Raw genomic sequence first — 24,334 nt, 5'->3', positions numbered from 1 at the left:
ACATGTGTCTGTTACACCTAACCGTCTCCTATCTCAAGGTGGCTTGTCCAATGGCTTCTCGGCCTTTTGGCTAAGATCAAGTGTCAAGGTGGCTTGTCCAGCAGCATCACTTACCAGCAGAGAACCAAGAGCCAGGACTGATGTGAACGAGCAAGCGAATCATGCCAGAAAACCCACGTTCCACTACTGACGCCCCTGGCCCGCAGCGAGGGCTTTGCGTGTTCTCTCAGGGCCCACCACCTCTCTGCTGGCGTATCCTATTAACAGCACCGCTCTCCAGCTTCCTCAACCATCGACGATTAACAGAAGCGTATCTGGGGACCCGGGGAGGGCAGACGAGATCTACAAACGATGACAATGGAGACAGTGAGGAGTACGTCCTTCTCAAAAAAGCTTCAGGGTCCTGTGTGCCTGAATTATCTCTGAGGGCATCACTTTTCCACAGCCAAGTGTTAACTGACACTTATGCCTTGAGCCGTCTGGAAAGGCGAAATTAGGTCTAGCGCAGTTCTCAGAAGCAGGCAAGTAGCAGATGGGCCAGGCCACAGACATCCTTTCCTGCTGTCCGGGGGGAGACACCAGCACTCAGCCTGGCCCTTTCCCTGAGCATGGCCCCCCCTCCGAAGCAGAAGCAAGGCTGTGCATGCCCCAAGCAGGCCCTCCCCACGCACATCTGGAAACCTACTGGCCAGCCGTGGCTTGGGAAGGCTCGCAAATAGAAAAGACAAGGGGATAAAGCGGTGACGCTGGGAAGCAGCAAGGTTTGACCCTCTGAACCAGTCAGCACCCTGGTCTGCCCGTTCGCTAACAAAGCCGTGGAGATGGGGGGCGAGCGCAGGGCGTCTCGCCAGGCCTGCCGCGCAAACCACCGGGTCCCGTCTCCCAAGCACACGCACAGGTCCAGGACCAGGAGGGGTGGGGCCGTGCTCACCTCCACCAGCTCCTAGCTCCTCTGCTCCAGCAGGTGCTTCCTAGACACACAGGCAGCTACAGACTAAGAAGCCAGGTCTCCTTCCCACCATTGAAGGAAGCAGCAGACGGGTCAGGGGCTTCACCCCCAGATCTGCAGGTCGGGGTGGGAGGGAGAATAGGACTGATGATGGAGAGATGGAGCCACATGGCCGTGGCGTCAGCAAACTGCCTCAGGTCTCTGGGCCACGTTTCCCCGTTTGGAAAAGGGGAGAACACAGAAGTATTTACTTCCCAGACTCGATGCAACGACACAGAAGGATACACGGAAAGCCCTGATGACAGCGGCTGGCAAGCACTTTGTCAGCGATCGTTCTTCTGCTACCATTTCAGTGGGCTGGCGTTCCTTGGTTAGGTTTTCGTGATTTCATAGAGCTAACCGAGATCGTCGTCTGCGCCTGGCTTTTAAAACCTGCCATTTGGGCCTTGAAATTCAAAACCAAGAAAAATCATGTGGAGAGGCGGTGATAAAATGAGTCATCTTCGTCCTCACCCTGATTTGAAAACGGGTTTTCATGGTTTACAGCTCCTTCTCTTCACGTCTGGCGGGTGGGAGTGCCTGACGCAGAGAGGGAGCAGCTCCGGCCCGGCGGACACTCAGCAAAGCGTCCTCACCACCTGACAGCTTTGTTCCTGGGCACGGGCAGAGGCGGGGGACGATGAGGCAGTTCCAGCTGCCTGTGCCGTCATAACGTCCCCTCTGTGGCAAGTCGGCTTTCAGCCCCAGCCGCCAACTTTCCGTCAGATTCCCAGGGACGTTCAAGAGGGCATCTTTCAGTAACAGCCGCAGCCGCGAACGTTATAGAAGCACGTGGCCGTGGCCGGCGGCACCTGTCACACCCCGCGTGCCGTCTACACGGCCATCCTCGGCCATCAGACCGACTTATTTGCAGTTATTTGCGGTCAGATCATTGTTGCCATTTCTCAGGAGGGAAAAGCGGGGCTCAGAGAGGTTAAGTAATTTGCCCGAGGTTACAGGGCCGGTAAGAAAGCAAGCCAGGCTTCAAATATTCTATTCAGTCATCAAGTGTTTACTGAGCGGCTGCTCCCCGCCAGGCACTGCCGCGGGTGCTGGCTATGTGGCAGGGAACAAGACAAGCGTCCCTCTCCCAGGCAGAACGTTCACTGTAGGAAGGCAGACCTTTAGTAAACAAATGTGACAAATCGCTAACAACGTGCGGAGGAGTTAAGTGTTAAGAGTAAGGAGATGGAGGGGGGCCAAGGGCAGGATTTCCAACCGGATGGTCAGGGAAGGCTTCGTGGAGGAGGGGACAGCTGCTCAGCAGCTCCAGGTCCGGAGCCAATCAACACCCTTACCTATTTACATTCCACTGCCTGAAACGAAATCATGGCAAAACCTCAAAACCAGGCCACGGCTGGCCCGCACCACACTGTCCTTTCGTGGAAGGCCAGAGGCCGTCGGAAGTTCTGAACCTTGAATTCCATTTGCGTGTGGTCACGGCCGGCCACCCTGCTACCACGAGGGTCTCCAGGGAGGCCAGGGCACCGAGGGCTCCTGGGTACCTCCACCCCCTCGGTGCGCCCCAATGGAGGGAAGGGGCCCCGCCCCGCCGTGGAAGGTTTCAGGAGCGCTTTTAATGTTCTGAAACAAGCTCTATCCTCACCAAAGGTGGGGAACCATCTTTTCTGGGCAACCAATGTAAACGGACATCTGTCAGTGGCCCTGAAGGAATCCTTTCCCTTTCACGCCCTTGAAAAGCATGAGCGGCTTCTTCCGCGGCTCCTTCCCGGAGTCCCTCAGGGATCATCACCTCCCAAGTGCCACCCCTTCCCACCGGGTGGTTGCTAGGCCTCGGGCTTCCTCGCTGGGGCGGGGCCTTCCGGGGTGGGGTCCACCACAGGGAGGGCTCACGGTCACCAAACCACGGCATCCTGAGCACACACCCGACCCCCTTCCATACAGCCACCTGCAGGTGGGGCGGCCAAGGCTCAGCCAGCAGCATGCCCTGCCTCAGGTCGCAGCGGTTCCCAGGGGCACTGAGCCCTGATCACTAGGGTTCAAGGCCAATGTTTATTCCCAATGTGCTACACAGCCTCTGCAACAAACGCCTCCTCTGGGCAATGACATCAGCACCAGTCATTTGGGAGACAGGATAGCTGTGCAAAATCCGGAGGGGCAAGGTGACTGGGGCAGCGTCACTGTAGTTAAGGGCATGCAATCAAATGGCCTGTGGTCTCCACTTACAGCTACAGCTGTGGGACATAAACCCAGTGACGGTGTCCCTCAGATGTGGTCGATTTCTCAGTAAATGGACAGGCCACCTCCCTCAGGCGGTGGGAGAGCGTCAGAGCAGAGCAGGGCACTCAGAACAGGGCCCGGCACGCACGCGTGGCCAGCAGCTACCCCCAGAGCCCTCTCGGGGCCCAGCACACAGGCAGCGTCCATCAGACCTGCAGCCCGACACCCCCCCGCGCCCCACCCCCACCCCCCCGTGACCTAGGCTGGCCATTAAAGATGTTTTCTGAATGGCTGGCCGACTGCAACACTCCAGGAGAACGTGCCTAAATTCACAAGTCCAATAATAGCTTTGGTAATAGAAGCCATATGAAAATGTTCCTAAACTTGAGCTGGGCTGGCAAGGTTTGGATGTGATTATAATAAGCAAGGGAGGGCAGAGTGTTACTGCAAGGAAAATGGAATCCATATGAGACTCAAATAACTTCGTTCCGATAGAGAATGTTACAACCGTGTATTGGAGGGCAATTATTAAATACAACAAATGCAATGATCTTAAAACTGAAATTCTTATTTTTAAATTAAAAAATAAAATTGCCCCAACTGTATCCTAAGGCCTAAATCCCCTCTTGTTATTAACTTACCTGTTCAACGCACGCCAGGTCTTTTTTTTTTTTTAAATGATTCCTATTTAAAGTTTACATTTAGATTTAACGCTAAGACTTGGGAGTTATCCAAGCATAATTCCAGATTATAACGCAGGTGCCTGTCTAAACGTGGATATGGAAATATGCTTGGCATAAATGTGTTCTGACCATACACCCGCCGTAGCATCCTCTCCTTACTGAAACACCCTCCCTCACTGAGCAGTTTCTCCGTGTGGCTTTCCTGCGGCGGGTGGTGAGCTGGACACAGGAAGGCACACCTGGGCACTAACTCCTTCCGTAAGACATTTATGTTTTCTGGAACATCTGCCTGAATTTTGGGTCACTTTCTATACAAGGCAGAAGAGAGCGGCATGGCCAAGTGCTATTATCCCAACAGTTCAGCAAGTTCACTCCTCTACAAGGATTTCCAAAACCCTTGACGTGCCTCAAAACAGAATGCAATTTTTCAAAAGCAAGTCATTTGATGCACAGTGATGACGGCTTTTCCCAATTCCTATTTTTAATCCAGAAAGTAAACAAAGCCTACACATACCCTCCAGGCCCTAACCCTATACTTCAGAAATAACTCTCCGCAGAAAGTTACGAACAACCCTTGCTTTTGCACTCTTTGACTGGGGTGGAAGGCAAGCCTGGATCAACTCCTATCTTTCTGGGCTAATGACCGACAGGTCAAGGTTCTCATGTGACATCTGAGGACTCCTGATGACCCCTGGGCCCCTTCTTTAGAACCACCTTCAAAATCAAAGGCTATTATTGTAATGAGCTTGGCTTCTATGAAGCAGAGTTTTCATGAGTAAGCAGACTGACCTACAAAGGCAGTCAGAGCTGAAAGGTCCAGGACAGGTAGAGGCATATTCCAGGGTCAGCGGGAAGCTGGACACGGTGTCCCGGGGACAGCTCTTGCCTGTCTGCAGTCTTGCTGCACTGTGAAGTCTCCGTACCCACAGTGATGATTCTACTTGTTCACTAAGCCAGAAAGCCCTTAGCAGAGAGGGCATCAAGGCCTGTATTCTGCATGTAGAGGAAATGAAACTTAAGAGAACTATAAAAATGAACAGGATGGTGTAGCTTGGAGGCAGTTCAAATCCCAACTTGCCACTTGAGAGCCGGTGTGGTCTCTGAACAAAGTCACTCCCCCGGGGTCTGTTTCCCCAACTGCACACGATACCAACTTCAAGGTGTTATTGTCAAGAGTCAAGTTTGAAAGACGCTTAGCACAGTCCCTCATGCACAGAAAGCACCCGAAAGCTGTCAAGTTCACGAGGCTTATCGGGTTGTTCCCAAACCCACTTGGGAAAGGAAGCAAGCACAAGGCTGGGAAGGTGGAAGAGCTGGGGTTGTGCCATGTGGCTGGAGACGGGAAGGGGGTGCGCGGTGGCGAGCCTGGCCAGTCCCCCAACAGGAGCTCGGGCCAGTGAGCAGCGTTACAGGCTTCCCTTTGCCGCAGCCACTCAAGCCTCTTTTGTTCCATCCAACTGTTTCTGACCCGGTTTTCATTTTGTCTAAAAAAGAATTTTAACAGTAATAGGGGGGGTCACCAATTCCACCAGTTCAATTTCGCATCTAGTATGTATTTTTTTAATCTCCTTGCACAGCGTGAAGGTCCTGCATCTTGTAGGCAAACTCCCAGAAAAAGGTCAAGAGGTATCAGAAGGGGGAGACCCAGCAGGGGTCATGACCCTAAATACTGGCTAAGAAACTGCACACCCAGCCGGCCTTCCTCTTCCCCAGGAGGCCGATCACCTCTTCTTTCCATGAACTACACAAGCCTTCCTACAACCCAGCCCAGCCAGGGCTCGAGACTAGCCCTGTACTCCCCACCTCCCAGTTGACTCCTCCCCTCCCGCCCCCCCCCACCCCCACTGCCTTCAGAAAAAATGGAAAAGACAAGACAGTACCCGGGAGGGTGACCGTAAGCTGGGACGGGAACACACCAGTGCTCGAGCAATGAAGAGCTACACTAACGTTATCATTTTTCCCGCCTCGATTCAGAAATTCTTAAGTGTGCACGGAGATTACCTGGGGCTTTAAACTACAGACTGCCCAGGCCCCAGCCACGGTCTAACTTAAAGGCTGGTTGTAGAGCTCTGGAGCCGGTCGCTTAGCACCTCTCGGGTGAAGTCTGAGAAGTACTGCCTGAGAGGGCAGGGCTGTGGGTCCTCGTCTCCCGACGGCCAGGCCTGCTGCCCAACAGGCGTGCCAGTCACTGCCAGGTCGCCTCCAGCCCTCCCCCTCCCAAGTCTCTCAGGGCAACCTGCTGCCTCCCTACGCTCTAGAACACACTCCTCAATGGTGCTTCCCGGTGAGGACAGCGTCTGAAAGATGAGATCCCCAAGTGGGAGCAGCAAGGCTGGTGCCAGCCAGCAGGGAAGAGAGACCCACAGGCTATTAGGTCTCCTAAAAAATGAAAAAATGGCAAACCGCTTCCTCTAACCATCAGCCTGCTCTTTAAATGTGGCCTTGGTTGGGGCGCCCAGGAGGCTCAGTCAGTTAAGCATCTGACTTCAGCTCAGGTCATGATCTCATGGTTCACAAGTTCGAGCTCCACATCAGGCTCTGTGCTGACAGCTCAGAGCCTGGAGCCTGCCTCGGATTCTGTCTCCCTCTCTCTGCTCCTCCCCTGCTCATACTCTCTCCCTAAAAAATGAAATAAAACATTGGGGCACCTGGGTGGCTTAGTTGGTTGAGCGTCCGACTTTTGCTTAGGTCATGATCTCGCGGTTCGTGGGTTCGAGCCCCGCGTCGGGCTCTGTGCTGACTGCCAGCTCAGAGCCTGGAGCCTATTTCAGAGTCTGTATCTCCCTCTCTCTCTGACCCTCCCCTGCTCACGCTGTCTCTCTCTCTCTCTCTCTCCTAGAAATAAATAAAAATAAAAAAATAAAAAAAAAAATTAAAATTTTTTTTGATAAATAAACATGGCCTTGGCATCCAAGTCAGCCCTTTCTCTCACCCACTTGCACTCCACTCCACCCTCAAGGTCAACATTTATGCTATTTTCATGGGGGGGGGGGGGCGCCTGGGTGGCTTAGTCTGTTAAGCGTCCGACTTTCGCTTAGGTCATGATCTCTCTGTTCGTGGTTTCGAGCCCCGCGTCGGGCTCTGTGCTGACTGCCAGCTCAGAGCCTGGAGCCTGTTTCAGCGTCTGTGACTCCCTCTCTCTGACGCTCCCCTGCTCACGTTGTCTCCCTCTCTCACAGAAATTTAAAAAAAAATTAAAAAATATATATATATATACTATTTTCATGAATAGGTCATTTGAAAGTTTGATAGCAAGTCAAAATCCACCTAAGTACCAAATGCAGTAGATGAGCTCTAGTTTTAGTACGGTCACTTTCACGAAGTATTGAAAGACTGCAGCCATATGGATCTCCATCCTCAAATATGAAGATAGATCTTCTCGAGCACACAGCCTTTGGGACAATGTAACAAAGTGACATTTTCAACAGGAAGTATAAATAGGAGAGACCACCAAACAAATCTTCCACAAGGGCCAGGATTTTTGTCCACTGATGTAACCAGGGACCTCAACACAGCCTGGTATATAGCAGGTGCTCAGTAAGTTAATGTGAGTCTGTAGAACATCTTACTAGAATGCACCTGCAGCAACCAAGTGAAAACAGCCAGCCCAGAGAGGGGTTTGTAATCACAGTGAGAAGTGCTTCAAAAAGCAGAAACAGAAAGCTTCAATGCTAGCCTTTTGAATTTTTTAAAACGCCACACTCCATGAAGAGTAAAAGCAACCAGACTCGGGCAGCTTGTTGCTGGCAGGGTGGGAGGTGCTGGGCTTCCTGGGGACCCCTCCACCAAGGAACTGTCCACGTGCCTGTGGCACCCAGCACTGCTGTCAGCACCGGGGTCGGTCCCCAGGAGACAGACCCAGTCCTGCTCTTTCGGTCTGGTGAGGTGGTCTCTAAGTGTCCATACCTAGTGAAAAAAGACCTCCTTCTGGACGGAAGACTCAGAGACCATCCGATCCATTCCCCACTTTGGCACATTTGGGAACTAAGCTTCAGAGAGTAAAAGGACTTGCCCAAGGCTAAACCACTGATGGCAGGGACAGAGGGCACCTGTTAGATGCCTGTTCACCGGCACATGGAGGGATGGATGAATGGCGAGTGCACGGGCCGTGATGGAAACCCATTTCTCCTCCCCAGGGCAGTGCTTGATCTCACAAGGCCCAACTCCTCAACGGGGCAGTGGGCGAGTTCAGCGCTGTTTAGAAGAACATTTCAAACAAGGGACCCTGACAGCTACTCTGAAACTCCCATCAGCCCCCTGCCTCCTCTACACATGCCTCCTCCCCCGGGGGGTTTTGCAACCTAGGAGTATCCTAAGCCAGAGGTGGGCCCATCTGACCAAGGGAGGCTGGTCCTACCTTCAGCTTCACTGCCTTTCCCTCAGATGCAAGAACACACAGAGACAGGAAGAAAGTACGAGAACGGCAAGTGCTCCAGGGAGGGCTTTATGAATGAAACTGCTTATATTCAATCATTTTTAAGTAAAAAAACAAAAAAAAAAAAACCACACAGTAATTCCACATAAGCTTAATACAAATATTACAGCTTGTTTCATTCTTCCAGGGATACAGTTGCCAAGCAGAGAGGAAGCAGAGACCCCACGTAGGAAATTCTTTATTTCCCTCTTGGCAAGGAGCTCACAAGGTAGTCCAGAACACCCCAGTACCGACTGCGCCTCCCGTCTAGACGGTATGTGAGCAGGTTTACATTCAGTAACTGCCAAACCCAAGGAAGGGGGAGAGGTGGCTCAGGTGGGCTGGGCCCGCTGCACTTCCTGCACAGCGAGGCCTCACCAGCTCCGCCCCACCCCTCCCGGCCCTGCCCCACCCGCCTCCGCCCTCACTGCTCCCGAGGATGTACAAAAGCAGTCCTTTTCACGAGGGTTTAGAAAGTGGTTTTATTGGTTACAATGATATAAAACGTATCGCTTGAATTCCCTCTAGTTATTAAGTGCTCGCTAGCAACAGCATAAACACACTCTTTATACAGCTGACAAGCTCAATGATTTATTTCCCGCCAGAAGGGGAAATGTGGCAAATGGCACTCCTGTCTATAATGAACCTCTGTCTCTTTCTCTCTCTCTCAAGGCTACATCGGTTAAAATTAACGGACAACCCCTTTTGTATGTCAAATTGTAAATTTTAATGTTTTAGTTAGAATAGTCTTTCATATCACTCTCCAGCAAGAACAATAAAATAACTCACAGCGAACTTCAATACAAGAACACCCTCCAGATTGACAGCGCACACAGAAATGGTAAACGTAAATCACATATGGTACAATTGAAGTGTCCAAAACAACTTAAATAATTTTAAATATTTTATTTTTAAACTGCTACAAATGCTTTATACAACATTTCAACACAAAGTCCCCATAACAGAAATGTAACAGAATGGGAATGGTCGTGAGCGGGCTGAAGTGGCACAAAGTCAGCAAACAAGCATCGAACTACACATTTTCAGAGGTAGATTGCTTTTAAAGTTGAGAACAAAACACAACATGAAAAAAACCAGGCCATTTTCCACCAACTCAAGTCATTAAGAAGGGGAGGCAGAGAATACACGGAGAAACGACACTTAACATACTCTGGAAGAGGCCAATCTGCGGGGTTTTTGCTCTGTCTTAGAGACCGAAGTGTAAAACCTGGCACGTAAATTCATTTATACTTACGTGGAGATAACGCATCTAGAGAGGCCCATGGTGCATCCCGGGCATGGACATATTGCTACACAGTCTCCATTAACATAACGGTTCTGAATTAGAGCCAGAAACCCATGGAGAGGACGATGTCCATTTGGATATATAAACATGACACTGGAAAAAGCCTTTAAAAAAAAAAAAACCTCCATATCCAACCTGGATCTGGTTTCCTCTCCATTACGCTGGCAATCTGCTTGGGATATATATGTAAGAAAAGAAAAAAGAAAAGAAAAAAACAAACAAGCTGAGAGATGCTAAGTGCCTCTCTGTACGTAACTCATTTAAAAGAATGGCATCAAGAGCTGGTGTGTGACCAAAACCCTTTAGAACGAGTGCATCAGAATTTGTCGTCCCTGAAATCTACAAACACTCCTCCTAAAACAGAACTTGCTTTGCAAGGTAAGAAGTTCAAATCATTCCTTTCTCTGCTACGTGCCAAGCACCAAGGCCACACTTAGATCCGAGCCCCCGGTGCCACGGCGACGGGCCCTCCTCCTTGTGTCCCCATCACCCAGGAGCCTGGCACACGCACTGGGGCTCAGCGAAGTGGCAGAGACCCTGACCTTAACCTGGGCCACAAGAGGCCTGACGACAATCAGTTGCGTGTCAGGATTTCTGAAACAGCTTCAACTGGTCTTGCAAGCTTGGTAGCTTTCATATCCTTTGCCGTAGTGCTTATCCTAAGTTGAGCGTGCAAGATCTTTATTTAGTCAATTAATGTTTGTTTTGTTTGGGGGGGCTTTTCTACAGGAAGTTCCTAGAAGACAAGAAAACTGAAGATAAATGGCAACGCAACATAACCCTGTAGGAACTGACCACGTTACAGCAAAGATGAACAGACCACTCATCAACAGGTGTTACCATGACAGCAAGAGCGCGTCCCTGAAGTCACACAGGAGCCTGGCACCTACTCAAAAGAGGCTGGGAGGGACCACACGCGGGTCTCTTTGGAGTGGTGTGTGGCAGAGATAGGTATGTGAACAATTTTTAAATCAATTCATGGCAAATGGGAAAACTTGGTCTGTTATTTCATTTTGCTTCTTCACCTTTTAGTGTTCAACGGGAACATAGTATTTTTTAGAAGTTGCTCTAAAAGGAGCAACTTAAAAAATGTAAAAACACCTTGAAATTTACAAAGACCAAAGGCAGATAAGAGGAGAGAATGTCGGTCTCTCCTTGTCCTTCCATCTTTCACCAGGTGGAAATTAGCCCTCAGCAACAGATTGAACTTCAGTCCCGTAAGACGCAGGTGGGTTCGGGCCACTAACAGAGGGCGGTGAGCCCAACACAGGGTTTGCTGGGTTGAAAGGTGAACAGGTGTAACCCAATCTAAAGATGGGTGGCATGCTTGGTGTCCTCTGCTGCTCTGTCCCGAGAAGAGGATTCGGAACACAGGTCTTTTTTATACCCTGATTGGCACAACGTCTCGTGCTCCAGGAAATGACCAACTGGCAAATTCAGCTGAGCCCTCAGCATTAAATGGACACTCGGACTGCACTCACGTGGCTCGAAAACTTGTGGAACCCTCAAGTGGCATTCAAATGTGAAATGTCTGCGTGCCGGAGACTAGCTCTTCATCAGTCTGTTGTAACGAAACACACAGGAAAAGGATGTGCTGCCAGCCCAGCTGCATGTAAGTCTTTGAATGTGCAAGGGGCTAACACTGAAAACAAAGTCAAGCAAGTATTTCTAAACGTGCGCCATGAAACATCCCTGAATAAAATTTACAAGCAGAAGTATATGGAGAAAAGACAGAGACTACAGTTTAAAACAACTCCTTTCCAGTGTAAAACGTCCAACCTGTAAGGAGGATGAGGCTGGGCTTCCAAGAGGCCTGGGCAGGACAGGGATGACCCACCACCCCCCCAGGCCGGAGCTCAGGGACCCCAGATTCATACCAAATGCACGGATACGAGGTGCTCAGAAGACAACAATGAACTCTCTGAAGAAATGCCCACTCTTGTGTCCAGATAAGTTAAGTGTGACGCCCTATAGAACACTTGGTTTTTGCTTCCCGAAAGTACTTCACAAATTTCTGGTCACGTGTAAGCAGCCCCGTGGGAGACACGCATCCTTCAGATGTGCCCACGGTACCGTTCCAGCGAGTCCTGCAAACAGGGGCCGCCCCCGGGGGAGGCCTGCCACTACCGTCTACCCGTCAGAAACAACAGCAATGTTTGCTTAACAGACTCTTCTGTGTGTTCTTTTAGGCCGAATCCAGTCCAGCAATGTCACCCTCTGTTAACTCTCAAATAAAAGCAAAATAATGAAGATTAACTGGAGCAAAGAAGAGAGACACAATTTTATTAGGCACTTTGGTCCTTTGCAGTGTTAAGGATTCTTCAAAAAGCACTGGAGGAGGAAGAGCTAAGGGAATGAACCTCATAAATGTATCATTACTCAGAGAGTTTATCTTTATAGTACTTTAATTTTTCACAACCTCCCTTCTGAATTGTAGAAATGGGATCCAGTACAAAAGCGAGTGATTCTTTTCGGTAAGATTGCAGACAAACAGGGACCCGCGTTGTACACTCTAAAGCATCAACCACCTGGGAGAGGTTTTTTAGTACAGTCAGTGAACATGATGACATTTTCTGGTTCTCTAACCTTGAAAAGAACTCGGTTCAAGAACATCCTGTTGCTTGGAACTTCCAAACACAGACTGAGCACAAACAGGTATACAGGTAAACCGCGACAGGCAGGCAGCTTGCAGAGCCGATAAACAGGTGCGTATTTTCACCAGGGCGAAGCTCCAGGATGCTAGATACGCGCACGTGCCGTGGCCAGAGACCAGATGCGGAATTGGAACTACAGTCACTGATCATTTAGTTCACTTAGGAAAGTCACTTTTTAAAAATGGGACCCCTCACTCCTATGGTAAATCATTCCACTCAGCCTTTGGCTAATGACCCTTGTCTACATCTTTCTTCAGTCACGACTTAAGGCACAGCAGTACCAAGCACTCCACCTTGTCCCCTGTGCAGGGGGACCAGCACCTCTGAGGCCTTGTGACCGACCTCTCCGACATGCTAATGCTTTGCCTGAAACACCGAAGAGCTTTCAAACCCTGAAGGTGACAGCAAAGACAGCCTAGAGCCGGGCAGCTCACTCTGAAAGGACAAGATTTTCGAGTACTTCATAGGAATTCTGAGGTTGAGCACGCCACACGGATTCACCTGTAGGTTTACCCAGGAAACTCCTATCAACTTGTGTTACTTGAGTTACTCAGAAAGTCTGAGAAAGTCAGTATGACAAATGGAACTACTGCCCTGTGCTTTTATGTGTCGCTGAGAACAGTCTCAATGCAGGGAGGACACAGAATAAAACCATGACATCACCTCCAACCTAAGACGAACTCTTACACCATCGTTGGGGGAACAAAGGCACTGACCCACCGGGCCGACCTGGGCTGCCACGCCTGCCCGAGGGACCAGCTCTGGGCGCCCCCTCCCTCCTTTCTTCGGAATCTGGCCTGTTCGTCATCCTATGCCTGGAAGTGGGGAGCGGGTGGGGGGATGTAAGGCATCTTAAAAGGAATATGGTGTCGCGTTTTGTTTTATGACCCATCTGAGGCAAGTTTATCAAATTAAAACACAATAAAAGAAGACATGATAATAAAAGTATTCTCGGTTACTATAACTACGCTCCAGTAACAGAAATATTCAACAGGACTGCAGTGTGGTTTCGACGAACTTGGTAATCTACCTTAACCCTAAGCAATGATCTATGATCCGGAAATAATAAGAGACACGGAGATGTTACCCAAAATGCGAAGGAAGTGTGAGAGAATTGCATCTTTTCATAACAGGGTACTTCTGATTCTGAATGCCCTTCATGGTTTCAATTCACAACCGGCCCTCCTAGAGAAATGGTACCACTTGGTGAGTCCTAGGTCTGACACAAAAGCTGGGAATTCCGCCTGAGGCGGCCACAGCAGTGACCCGTCGCCGTGCCACCAACGTAATTAACCAACAGCTACTTCCTTTAAATGCTTATGTCAAAATTCTACAGGCAAAAAGGAAAATACAGCCATTGGGTAAGAATATGGTTTTCTTCCGACCGTCTTCCCCCCCGCGCTCGGCAGCTCGGCTCTCCTGCGGCCCTGGAAGCCTCAGCTTACCTGAAGTCCTTCAGCTCCTGCTTGCCGCCACCGTCCTCCCTCCTGCTGTCGCCCGGCTCGGCAGCGGCTGCCAGCTGGAGGCTGCGGGTGACCGGCCCCCCGCTCCGTTCTCTAGATTTTACACTGAACCGGTCTGTTCTTTTCTTATTGGCCAGAGTGGATTTGCTCTGCAAGACGGCCTTGCTTTTCTGCACCCTCACGTGCAGGCTCCGGGACGTCTTGCTGGTGAGCTGAGCAGAGTGATTCTTGGCCACAGCTTTGGGCTTTTTCCCCTCAACGTGGGCTATTTTGGCCATTCTTATCGGGCTCGAGTTCCTTAAGGAGGAGCTTGGCTTTTTGGACTTCACCGAAGCCGTGAACTTGACATTCTGCTTGGACCTGAAGGCCGAGGAGGGCAGCGGGACTTGTGTCGGGCCTGAGCTGCGTGCCCTGGTCTTGCCCAGGGGAGCCTGCACGCTTTGCATTTTGATCTCGGCATCCGCGGTCCGCCTGCGGTGGCCGCTATTGTTTTTGTCATTACTTGCAGGTGACGGGTGTCCGCCTTTCTTGGATGAATGGGCAGCTTTTTTTTTGGAAGGAGAGAGCGGTTTTTTGGGGCAGCTGAAAGCGGCATGCTTGTTCAGGCTCCCGATGTACGTGAACTCCCTGTGACAGTACGGGCAGATGTGCGAGGAGCACCCGGAGGCGGGTTTCAGGTCGGCCTTCTGCTTTGCAGATTTGTTTTTTTGGAGGATTGCTTTCTGGACAAGCTGGTTTTTTTTCTTCAATGCATTCAGCTTGAGCTTGTTCGAGGACATCTTGCTGAGCTCGACACTGAAGTTCAGTCTCTTGGGCTGTCCCATCCGTCTGAAAGCATTTTTCCCCGAGTTATCGAAAACCACCACACCGTTCTTGGGCTGCACAGTCTGTTTCAAGGGGACTGGGTTTTTCTTAGGGGTGTACCTCTTCTTGTCACTAGCGGAGGCGCACGCCAGGATGTGTTTGTGTAACTCTGGCATGTTGTCAACACCCTTTCCACACTTTGTGCAGCGAATGGCAGTGGTGAAAGTCTGCGGGATATTGTGCGTGGTGAAATTTGTGGCCGTCACACCGATTCCCATGGGGTTTCGGTGATGGTACTGAAACGGCGGCGGTTTAAAGCTTGGGTAATGTTGATTGAGACCCAGTCGAACATCTGGGTCTTTTGTCTTTATTCCAGAAGCCATTATTTTTATGGTTGTGTAGAGCTCTTCGGAGGAATCATTCAATTCTTCTTCCTCTTTCGAGGTTTCTAGAGGATCTTCCGGCAAACTCTGCATATGCTCTATGTGGGCCTTGCTGGGATCCGTGAAGTTCTGGGGCCTCAGCGTGCCACTCTCAAACTCATGGTGTGTGCACACCTTATCCGGGTGGAGATCTCGCTGGTGCTGCTGCAAATTGCACAAAAAAGCAAACTCTTTTTTACAAACTGAACACACAAAAATATTCCCAACTCCATGAAGCAGAAAGCGATGTTCTGACAGATCTGTTTTAGCCTTAAAGAGCTGCACACAAAATTCACATTTGAAGGGCCATTCTTCCGCATGGACAGATAAATGTTTGGTTAGATCTTTAATGGAAAGAAAAGGTGATTCACAGACATTGCAGACAAAGTTTTTGTTGAACGTTTCCTGAATGATGTCCTGCTCAACCGCAGACTGGGGCTCTTCCCTGGGCTTCAGATCTTCATTCTCTAGTTCCTCCTGCTTGAAAGTTATCATGGGGAGAGAAGCTTCCAGGTTATCCCCCGAAGAAACAACGGATGATACTGCCGAGAGCGGCGGCGGCGAGGGGGAAGAGGAGGAGGAAGAGGAAGAGAACGAAGACGAGGAAGACGACGAAGACGACGACGACGAGGAAAGGGTGGGGGGTCCAGGCGAAGCAGCAGACGTGAGAGGCTCCACGGAGGGGATGGGAGACGGGGAAGGAGACACTGTAGGGGACAGAATGGGAAGCGGCGACTGCACGGTGGCATTCGAGAGCGGAGAGGGACACGGACGGGGAGACGCTCCGGAAGAGGGGGCTGGAAGAGGGACAGTAGGAAGGAGCGGAGGGGGTGGCGTGGCAACAGTCAACACAGGGGGACAGGCCGGGGGGGAAGAGGGATGCGTGGGGATCAAGAGAGGAGGCAGCTGCCCGGCGGAAAGGGAAGATGTCTGTAGGGCAGGCGAGGAAGGAGGGACATCAGGTGGGGGCTCCACCACAGGGGCCGATAAACCAGCGTCGGGGCCAAGGCCAGGGTCCGGCTGGGGATCCAGGGACTGACAAGGGCTCGGGCTCCGGGTCACATCTGCAGTATTCTCTACAGGTAAATCGACGCCATTGTACTCGTTGAGAAGAACCTTCTGCAGCATGCAGGTGGTTGGCTTCTTTTTCTTCACGGTACTGCAGGCTGCCTGCACCAGATGGTTTTCTTTCGGCTCCTTGCCTTCAGAGTCACTACAAGGCTTCTTATGCACACTGAGATCTAACACGGACTCCCACTGGACCGGGGCCTTGCCTGGGCCCTCGGCCTTCTGTCTGACACCGCTAGATAAATCCAGCGGCTGCTGGTTGCACACATTGCTGAAAGCAGGACCGGCTGCCCACTCCTTGGACACTTTATAGTCCTCGAAGCCCGGTGGGCTCACAGCTTCTCTCTCCTCTCTCCCAGATAGGCTCCATGCTGGTGAGCTGCTATGACTTTCTAACTTGGGTTTTTTGGAACCCAGAACTGCATCGGTCCACACGGCTTTGCCATCGCTTTGCTTTCCAAAGTCTCGGAGGGCAGGACTGTGTTGGGGGGAACTGGGAGGGGAGCTGGTCCGCCGCTTAAACCTGCTCGAGGTCACGGGCAGCATCGATGCGGGAGCAGACACGCAAACGGGACCTAACTTCGGTATTTCCACTGCGGAAATGCCCGCTGGAGGGGTCAGCTTGTCCTGGGTTTGAAGCAGCTGTTTGAGCTTCGACGACAGGTACACACCCTTCTCTTTGTGGAAGGACACGGCCTCTGAAGTGGAGATGCTCAGAGGCAGCAAGGAACATGAGGGCACCGAGGGCTCAGACTCCGTCTCGGCTTTGATTTTAGGGAGGGCGGGAGGGCTCGCCGTTCTCCGTTTCTTGGACTCACTGCTTGTGCTGCTGGAAGGCTCTTTAGGACGATCGTCGGCTACGGGGGCCTGTGTGGCCTTTACATTCTGAGTGATTTCCACCGTGACCGGAGTAAGCAGACAGTTGATACCATACAAGTCAGCCGAGCCAGACTCCATCTCAATCACATCGCAGTTACTCGTGCTGCTGCTCGTCTGAATTTTGCCATCAATGTAGAAATTTAAGTTTTCAGAGATGTTGCTGGAGATGTCCATGATGTACACGTCATCTGCCTCCCCGTCCTCCTCGGGCTCTGTGCTGGGCACGTAGACACTCTGGGCGGGCGGGGCCTGCTCTGAGGGAGGGTGCGGCTCCTCCAGGAGGCCCCCTTTCCGCCGCACACCCTTGGGGATCAGGTGGCGTTCGTGCACTCTGCGCTGATGCCGTCTCATGTTCGTGTGCGTCCCGAAAACCTTCTTACAGTACTTGCACGGGTGAAGCTCCTTAACTTCCCCATTCTCTTCCGCAACGGAAGAACTGATGTTTTCTTGGGGCGCCTTCTCGGAGCGCAAGAGCAGAGAGTCCTGCCCCAGACTGGGAGGAGTCGAATCATCCTTCGGAGCAACGCTGTCTCCAGACACCCTGCCCTCGGCCGGGTCTTCCGACGGCCGGAGCGTGAGGCTGGGCTTCCGCTTCAGCCCTGCCTCGTGGCGCCGCTCATGCCGCCTCCGGTTGATCTGCGTGCCGAACGCTTTCCCGCAGTACTTGCACTTGAAGGCATGATTGACTGTGGATATGTGGATGTGCATGTGACGTTCAAGCCCCTGCTTGGTTGTAAATTTCCTTTCGCAATGCTGACACGGAAACATAAACGTTTCAAATATATCACCATTGGCCTCCTCTTTCGTTCTGGGAGTCCTAACAGGTGTGAGCCCTGGAGAGCCTTCGGGAGTTTCTTTTGAAACATGCTTTGGTTCCTCTAGTAAATCTTCGGGCTTCTCGTCGCATCGGATTTCTGGCTCTTTCACAGAACTTTCATCTGGCGCGTCAGCTTCTTCCTCCCCCTCTTCTTCTAGCTCGTCCTCCTCATCTTCTTCCTCATCCTCCTCTTCCTCCAAATCATTCACCTCACAGTTCGCAGCTTCTGGCTTCTCCTCTGGTTCTGTGTGTGGCTCGCAGGCCGCGGGGGAGATTACGAGTTCTGGAAGCACATCCTGACGAACCACGTCCTGAAGAACGGCCGTCTGCTCAGCTGCGGAGGCTGAAGGCTTCTCGTCCTCTTCTTTGGGACCTAGAAAGCACAGGCAAGCAGAAGCATGGGCGTAAGGACAAAAACTAGGCACTTTATGCTCAATTCTTACTGTTCAAGTGACTTCTCTTATCACCTAAAATGTGTACGGGAGAGAATGATCAACCAGAAACAGCTCTAGGAATCCACTTCGTTCACTCGCTCAGCAAATATTTTCGGAGCACCTGCCACATACCAGGCAACATGCCGTGCAAGGAAGATGCCTACGTGAACAGGGAGCGCTAATGTGGGGTTCCTTTTCCTTGTTCACACACACATAAATACGGTTTTGTTGACAAACCGTAGCACTTAAAATTGTGCTGGATACTGACACAGTATGGAGTCTAGTTGTGAATTCTAATTTCTCAGGATTCCAAACTGAAAGCAGGAAACTGTTAGTCACATTACCAACTCAGGTTCTTAGCAGCCTATCTTGATTCTCTCTCCTTCCTGACCCAAGCTGTGTACGTAGAAGCTAGGACATTTTCCAGAACCATGTGAGCAGAGCTTTTTTCAAGTAAAAGAAACTTCTGAGGTCACCTCTTCCAAGCCTAATCAAATTACCAAGAACTCAGGAGCTGTGGAGAAAAGGGAGCCCTCGTGCACTGGTGGTGGGAATGCAAACTGGTGTGGCTACTGTGGAAACCAGTATGGAGGTTCCTCAGAAAATTAAAAATAGAACTACGATCCAGTAATTGCACCACTGGATATTTACCCCAAAAGAAAAAAAAAGGACACTAATTCAAAGGGATACATGCACCCCTGGGTTTTATTTGAGCATTATTTACAATAGGCAAATTATGGAAGCAGCACAAGTGTCCATCAATAGAGGAATGGATAAAGAAGATGTGGTATGTGTACACACACACACACACACAATTATTCAGCCATAAAAAAGAATGAAATCTTGCCAGGTACAACATGGATGGAGCTAAAAAGTATCACGCTAAAGCAAAGTAAGTCAGCAGAGAAAGACAAATGCCACATGACCTCACTCATATGTGGAATTTAAGAAACTAAACAGGGGCACCTGAGTGGATCAGTTGGTTAAGCAGCCCATTTCAGCTCAGGTTATGATCTCATAGTCCAGTCAATGAGTTTCAGCCCCACGTCTGGCTCTGTGCTAAAAGATCAGAGCCCAGAGTCTGCTTTGGATTCTAGGTCTCCCTCCCTCTCTCTCCCTCTGTCTCTCTCGCTCTCTGCTCCTCCCCCCACTCGCATATGGTCTCTCAAAACAAATATTAAAAAAAAAAATGAGCAAAGTAAAAAAGAAAAGCCAAGCCAAGAAACAGACTCTCAACTACAGAGAACAAATTGGTGGTTACCAGAGGGGTGCTGGGCGGGGGAGGGGTGGGGACAGGTGACAGGGATTAAGAAGCACACTTATCACGATGAGCAGAGTAATATATAGAATTGTTCAATTACTATATTGGACACCTGAAACCAATACAACACTGTACGTTAACTGTACTGAAATCAAAATAAAAACTTAATAAAAAGATAAAGAGAAAAAAACAACTCAGGAGCACCTCAAGAAGGAAACAGAGATCTGAACTCACTTCTGAGTCTCTATGTCCAGGAGACACCCAGGTGAGCCCAACGTGAGGTGGACGGCAGATAGGTGGTCAGGGAGGAATTCACTAGTAAGGAAAACAAACAGTGGAACAGAGGCCTGAAGAAAATGAGTCATGCAAATATCTGGGGAAGGGAAGCTCTCCAAACAGAGGAAACAGCAGACGCTTACGCTCTGAGTCAAGAACGTGCTAGATGCGTTCATAAACATAGCAAGAAGTCAGAAAGGTGGGGGTGGGGAGGGAGTGGAAGACAGAAAACTCTAGATGGACAAGGGTGGGGGCAAGGAGAGATAGTGGGAGGTAATCAAACTCTGGATACATTTTAAAGACAAAGATGACAAGACTGAGGACTGGCTGTAACCAGAGAGAGAGGGCGGGAGGAAGGGAGGCAGCAAGGAGGATTCCACAACTGTGATAATTCTCTTTACAGGAAGACAGAGGGAAAAGTAGGTCTGACCTCGTGCTCGCTCTCTCTCTCTCTCTCTGTGGGTATGCGGGCTGCGGGAGGAATCAAGAGTTACTTTGGATGTGTTGAAGTTTGTGGTACCCAACATATACCTGAGTGAAGACATTACGTGGCTGGTTCTACAGGACTCAAGTTCAACAAAGAGGCTGAGCCCAGAACTGTACTTGGAACATGGGACTGCACGAGGCCACCTCGAGAGCGAAAGCAGACAGAAGAGAGGCAGGAAGACGGTCCCCCAGATGACTCTGGTACTTAGAGGACAGAAGAATGGACAGTGAGGCATCTGGAGAGCCAAGGAAGAGTAAAGAAAGTTTCCAGGAGGGAGCACTCCGCTGTGTCCATGAGTGACAGTGGATTGGCAAAAAAAAAAAAAGACAGAGACCTAAACATCCGATGTACCAAGGTGGAGGTGTGCTGCTCGCAGACAACAGTTTTAGGGGAGCAGTGGCAACCAATGGCTAACGGAGTTCCTAAGAGAATGGATGGAGTGGAAAGACAGGGAGACTAAGCAACTCTTTCAAGTGCAGCAATAAAGAAAAGCCGAGAAGTGGGGCAGTGGCTGAAAGGAACCACAGAGACAGCAGGGGACTCTGACACAGGCACTGTTCTAAGCCCACTTAATGCTGAGGGGGTGGTCCCCAGTGCTGCTCTCTCTACAGCACCACCTGAGCCCCTGCTGAAAGAAAGTTAAACAAGAGTTAAGAAAAGGCTCTGCTAAGGAGGCAGAACTACTCTGAATTCTGGCTCTTCATTCACTGGGCACGATTTATTACATGCCAACAGTAGGTAAGACCGTCAAGACCCTTATTCTTACAGGGCTTCACCCTTACAGGCGCTAGGTACGAGTACCATCAATGAACGGCCATGCTTTGTGGAAGTACAGGTTGCTGCAGAAGCCTACCAGAGGAAGCATCTAATAATGGCTTGGTTAATCAGGGAAGGCTACTTACAGAAAGGACAGGCTGAATCTGGAGGTCAAGGACAAGGAGAGGAAGCAAGCAGGAGGAAATCAAAACTTGCAGCACACCGTAAATTCGTTTGGACTTACCTGGGGCAGTAGGGGTCCACTAAGCTATTTTCTCCTTTTTTGTTTTAAGTTTACTTATTTGGAGAGAGACAGAGACAGTGGCAGTGGGGAAGGGGCAGAGAGGGAGAAAGAGAATCCCAAGCGGGCTCCGCACTGTCCGTGCACAGCCCAATGCGGGGCTCGAACTCACAAACCGTGAGATCGTGACCTGAGCCAAAACAAAGAGTCAGACACTTAACCCGCTGAGCCACCAGGGCGCCCCCATTAAGGGCACTTCAAAGCAGACGAGTGCCATCTGGAGATGTGGCTACAGTGGGGACCACGGAATTGGAGGCAGGAGCCTGATTCTAAGGCAGGGACAAAAGAAGGGAGAGGACGGAGCCTACACTAGGGAAGTAGTGGACACAGAAAAGAGTGGCAATTGAAGGGGCCTGTCAAAAGACCTGGTGACCATCTGGATGTGGGGGAGAGGGGCTGGCACAAGCTGTCCCCTACTCAGTCCTAGCGCCCCCGGCCACGCCCTAGGAACGTCAGCCTTACCTCCACCCTTCCACCCACCACTACACTTACTGCCTCTCCCCACAGACCAGCCTGGTCTCCCCTATGACAAAGTTCCATCAATACCATGAGTTCTCCACACACTGGGACACACCAGTCATTAGATGTCGGTAGGAGCTAACTCCCTGTCCAAATACATTTTCAACAGCACGCTGCTGAAAACATCAAAATAAAAGACAACAGAAAATGAAAACTAACATCTTTAAAGCTTAGAAATTTTGGAGTTCATTTTTAGTCAAAATCAGTGCCTTCCTTTACCGGGGGGGGGGGGGGGGGGGACCCTTTCCCTGTGACTGGAAAACAATTCCAGACTTACAACTATCCAAAGTAATATGAACCAAAACATGCAGAGCCCTATTTATTAACTAGTAAGGCTCATTCCAACATGTGTCCACACACTTGATGAGGTCTGCTGAGTTTTAAAAATAAAGGAAAGTTTGGGAAACACAAAGGAAGAGTCTGGACTATTTGCTCAGTACACAGACCGCTTGCTAAGGACAAAGCAGAACATTCAAGAGAGGCTTTAAACTACCCTGTAAGGAATGAACCGCACGCTGACCAGCGATTCCACAAACAGGTATATATTAAGTGCTTTTCCTCATAGGACCCCGTGTTATATCAGGAATAAATGGTCTCCGATTACTGAAGGAGAGAGAGAGCAGTTGGATTTTCTTTTTTAATTCTGCCACTAAAGGAAGTGACATTCTTTAGTATTTGTGTTGCTGTTGTTCAAACAAGAGACTTGCTTAGCAAATCTGCTATCAACATGTAGAACTTCGTCCACCTGTCTGTTCCTGCTTCATAAAATGCCACAGGAAATTATAATCTTTTATGAATGTCATCACCTCCAACAGTGCTAATAAAGTGGTTTAAAAGGCATCCAAAATATTTTGTTGTGTTTTTTTCTACAAATTGTTTTAAGTTTATTTATTTGAGAGAGAAACAGATTGTGCAAGCAGGGGAGGGGCAGAGAGAAGAGGGAGAGAGACAGAGAGACGGGGTGGGGGCAGAATATCCCAAGCAGGCTCCGCGCCGCCAGCAGAGCCCGATCCCATGAACTGCGAGATTGTGACCTGAGCCAAAACCAAGTGTCAGACGCTTAACTAACTGAGCCATCTAGGCGGGTACCTACGCATGTTCTTGAAAGAGTCACAAGGCTGTATTTGGAAATTTGCCTGTTTGGGTCACCATGAACAATTCTTAACAAACATCTATTTGTCACCTAACAGATTCTAAGACACACCTCCCTCGTGTCTGACATCAATGGTCTCGATATGGCTGCTCAACCGCAAGGGCACAGGGCACCCTGCCCCCTGACTTTCCACCCACGCTGCCCCTGCTTCCCCCCACCGTGAGGGCCCAGATATCAACCCTCAGAAGGGATGATAAAAAAGAAAATTGTGTGTGGAGAAACACAAAGAACAAAACAGGAATTTAATTTCTAACAAAAAACAAGAACACTTTTTTTCCACTCCGCACACTTTTCATGCTGATGTATACAATCAAAGGTGTTTGATATTCCAAGTAAACTTTCAGCTGAAGTGCAAAACCTACAATTTAAGTATAGAAATCATAAGCAGTGAACTCAATAAAATGCTTTCGAAGTAAATACACTGACGTACTGAGCCCACAGCTCGGTGGCAGACTAGTACCAGCGTCCCAGAAGCCTTCCGGCATGGCTGCCGGTCTGACTTCTATCACCAGAGATTTGTTTTGATGGTTTGGAGCTTTATCAATTATTTATAAACGTAATAATAGTTTGCTTCATTTTATTTTAAACAGGGAATAATTTTATTTTTTAACAAAGAAGGTCTTTAAAAATATTTCTAAGGGAAGGTGGGATGTGGAGAGTCAGTTTACCAGATTAAATTCAGGCAGCCTTGGGGTGCCGGGGGCTCAGTAGGTTACACACCCGACTCTTGATTTCAGCTCAGGTCATGATCTTAGGGTCCGAGGGATCGAGCCCTGCATCAGGCTCTGCGCTGACAGCACGGAGCCTGCTTGGGATTCTCTCTCCCCCTCTATCTCTGCCCCTCCAGGACTCATGCTGCCCTCCCCCAAATAAATACAGCTAAGAAATAAAAATATTAGTTATCAATTAAAAAGCCAGGCAGGTTTTTTGCTGTGAACCCTTAACAGTTCTTGGGGGATTCTCAGAAGGGCATTCCAAAGAGACTGACAGCAACTGGTGGTACATACCATCAAGCCCAACTTCCAAGCTTACCTTCCGCAGAATCTCTCATATTTGCAGAAGCAGAATCTGGCTCACTTGTCCTCAGGGGTGTGTCTTCAGCTTTGTTTGCTTTGTTTTTACTCTCCTGGGATTTTTTCTTCCCTAAAACACAATATTTATTTGTTTATTTACTTACTCACTATGATCCTGAATTCTTGTAAAAGACAATTACTAATCCAATGACAGCAAACTACCCTTCTGGGCAATTATCACATCAGATTTCTAAAGAAATGAACAGACGATGAATACGAATACTTGTATGTCACGCCAGAGAAGAAAAAGAAACCCACAAACCCTGTATTTTTGAGACTCCTCAAACTAACAGACCATCTATTTGAGAACAGTTAACAATATTGATATCAGAGGAAAACTGGATACTAACACTGAGTTTCATTACCACACAAATAACAGGGACTGACAAAGTATG

At 49.7% G+C, this 24,334-nt stretch overlaps 1 protein-coding gene across 7 annotated transcripts in view; it reads right to left on the bottom strand.

The window, feature by feature from the left end:
- Positions 1 to 24,334, bottom strand: part of PRDM2 (PR/SET domain 2) — a 122,946-nt gene that overhangs the window by 20,378 nt on the left and 78,234 nt on the right. For 6 of the 7 annotated variants that reach the window (XM_039228945.1, XM_039228946.1, XM_039228948.1 and 3 more), the window contains 2 exons: positions 23,899 to 24,009; positions 13,672 to 18,052 (listed from right to left, as the gene is read on the bottom strand). The exons of the other annotated variant lie outside the window; for it this stretch is intronic. In XM_039228945.1, the coding sequence (XP_039084876.1) occupies positions 13,672 to 18,052; positions 23,899 to 24,009 (4,492 nt within the window). The remainder of the gene's footprint in view (positions 1 to 13,671; positions 18,053 to 23,898; positions 24,010 to 24,334) is intronic. 7 annotated transcript variants of the gene reach the window in all.

The sequence above is a fragment of the Hyaena hyaena genome, unplaced genomic scaffold (genome assembly GCF_003009895.1).
Source record: "Hyaena hyaena isolate Hyena2069 unplaced genomic scaffold, ASM300989v1 scaffold_35, whole genome shotgun sequence".
NCBI lineage: Eukaryota > Metazoa > Chordata > Mammalia > Carnivora > Hyaenidae > Hyaena > Hyaena hyaena.
Note: the sequence above shows the minus strand (reverse complement) of the source record. Positions and strands in the feature narration are given on the sequence as shown.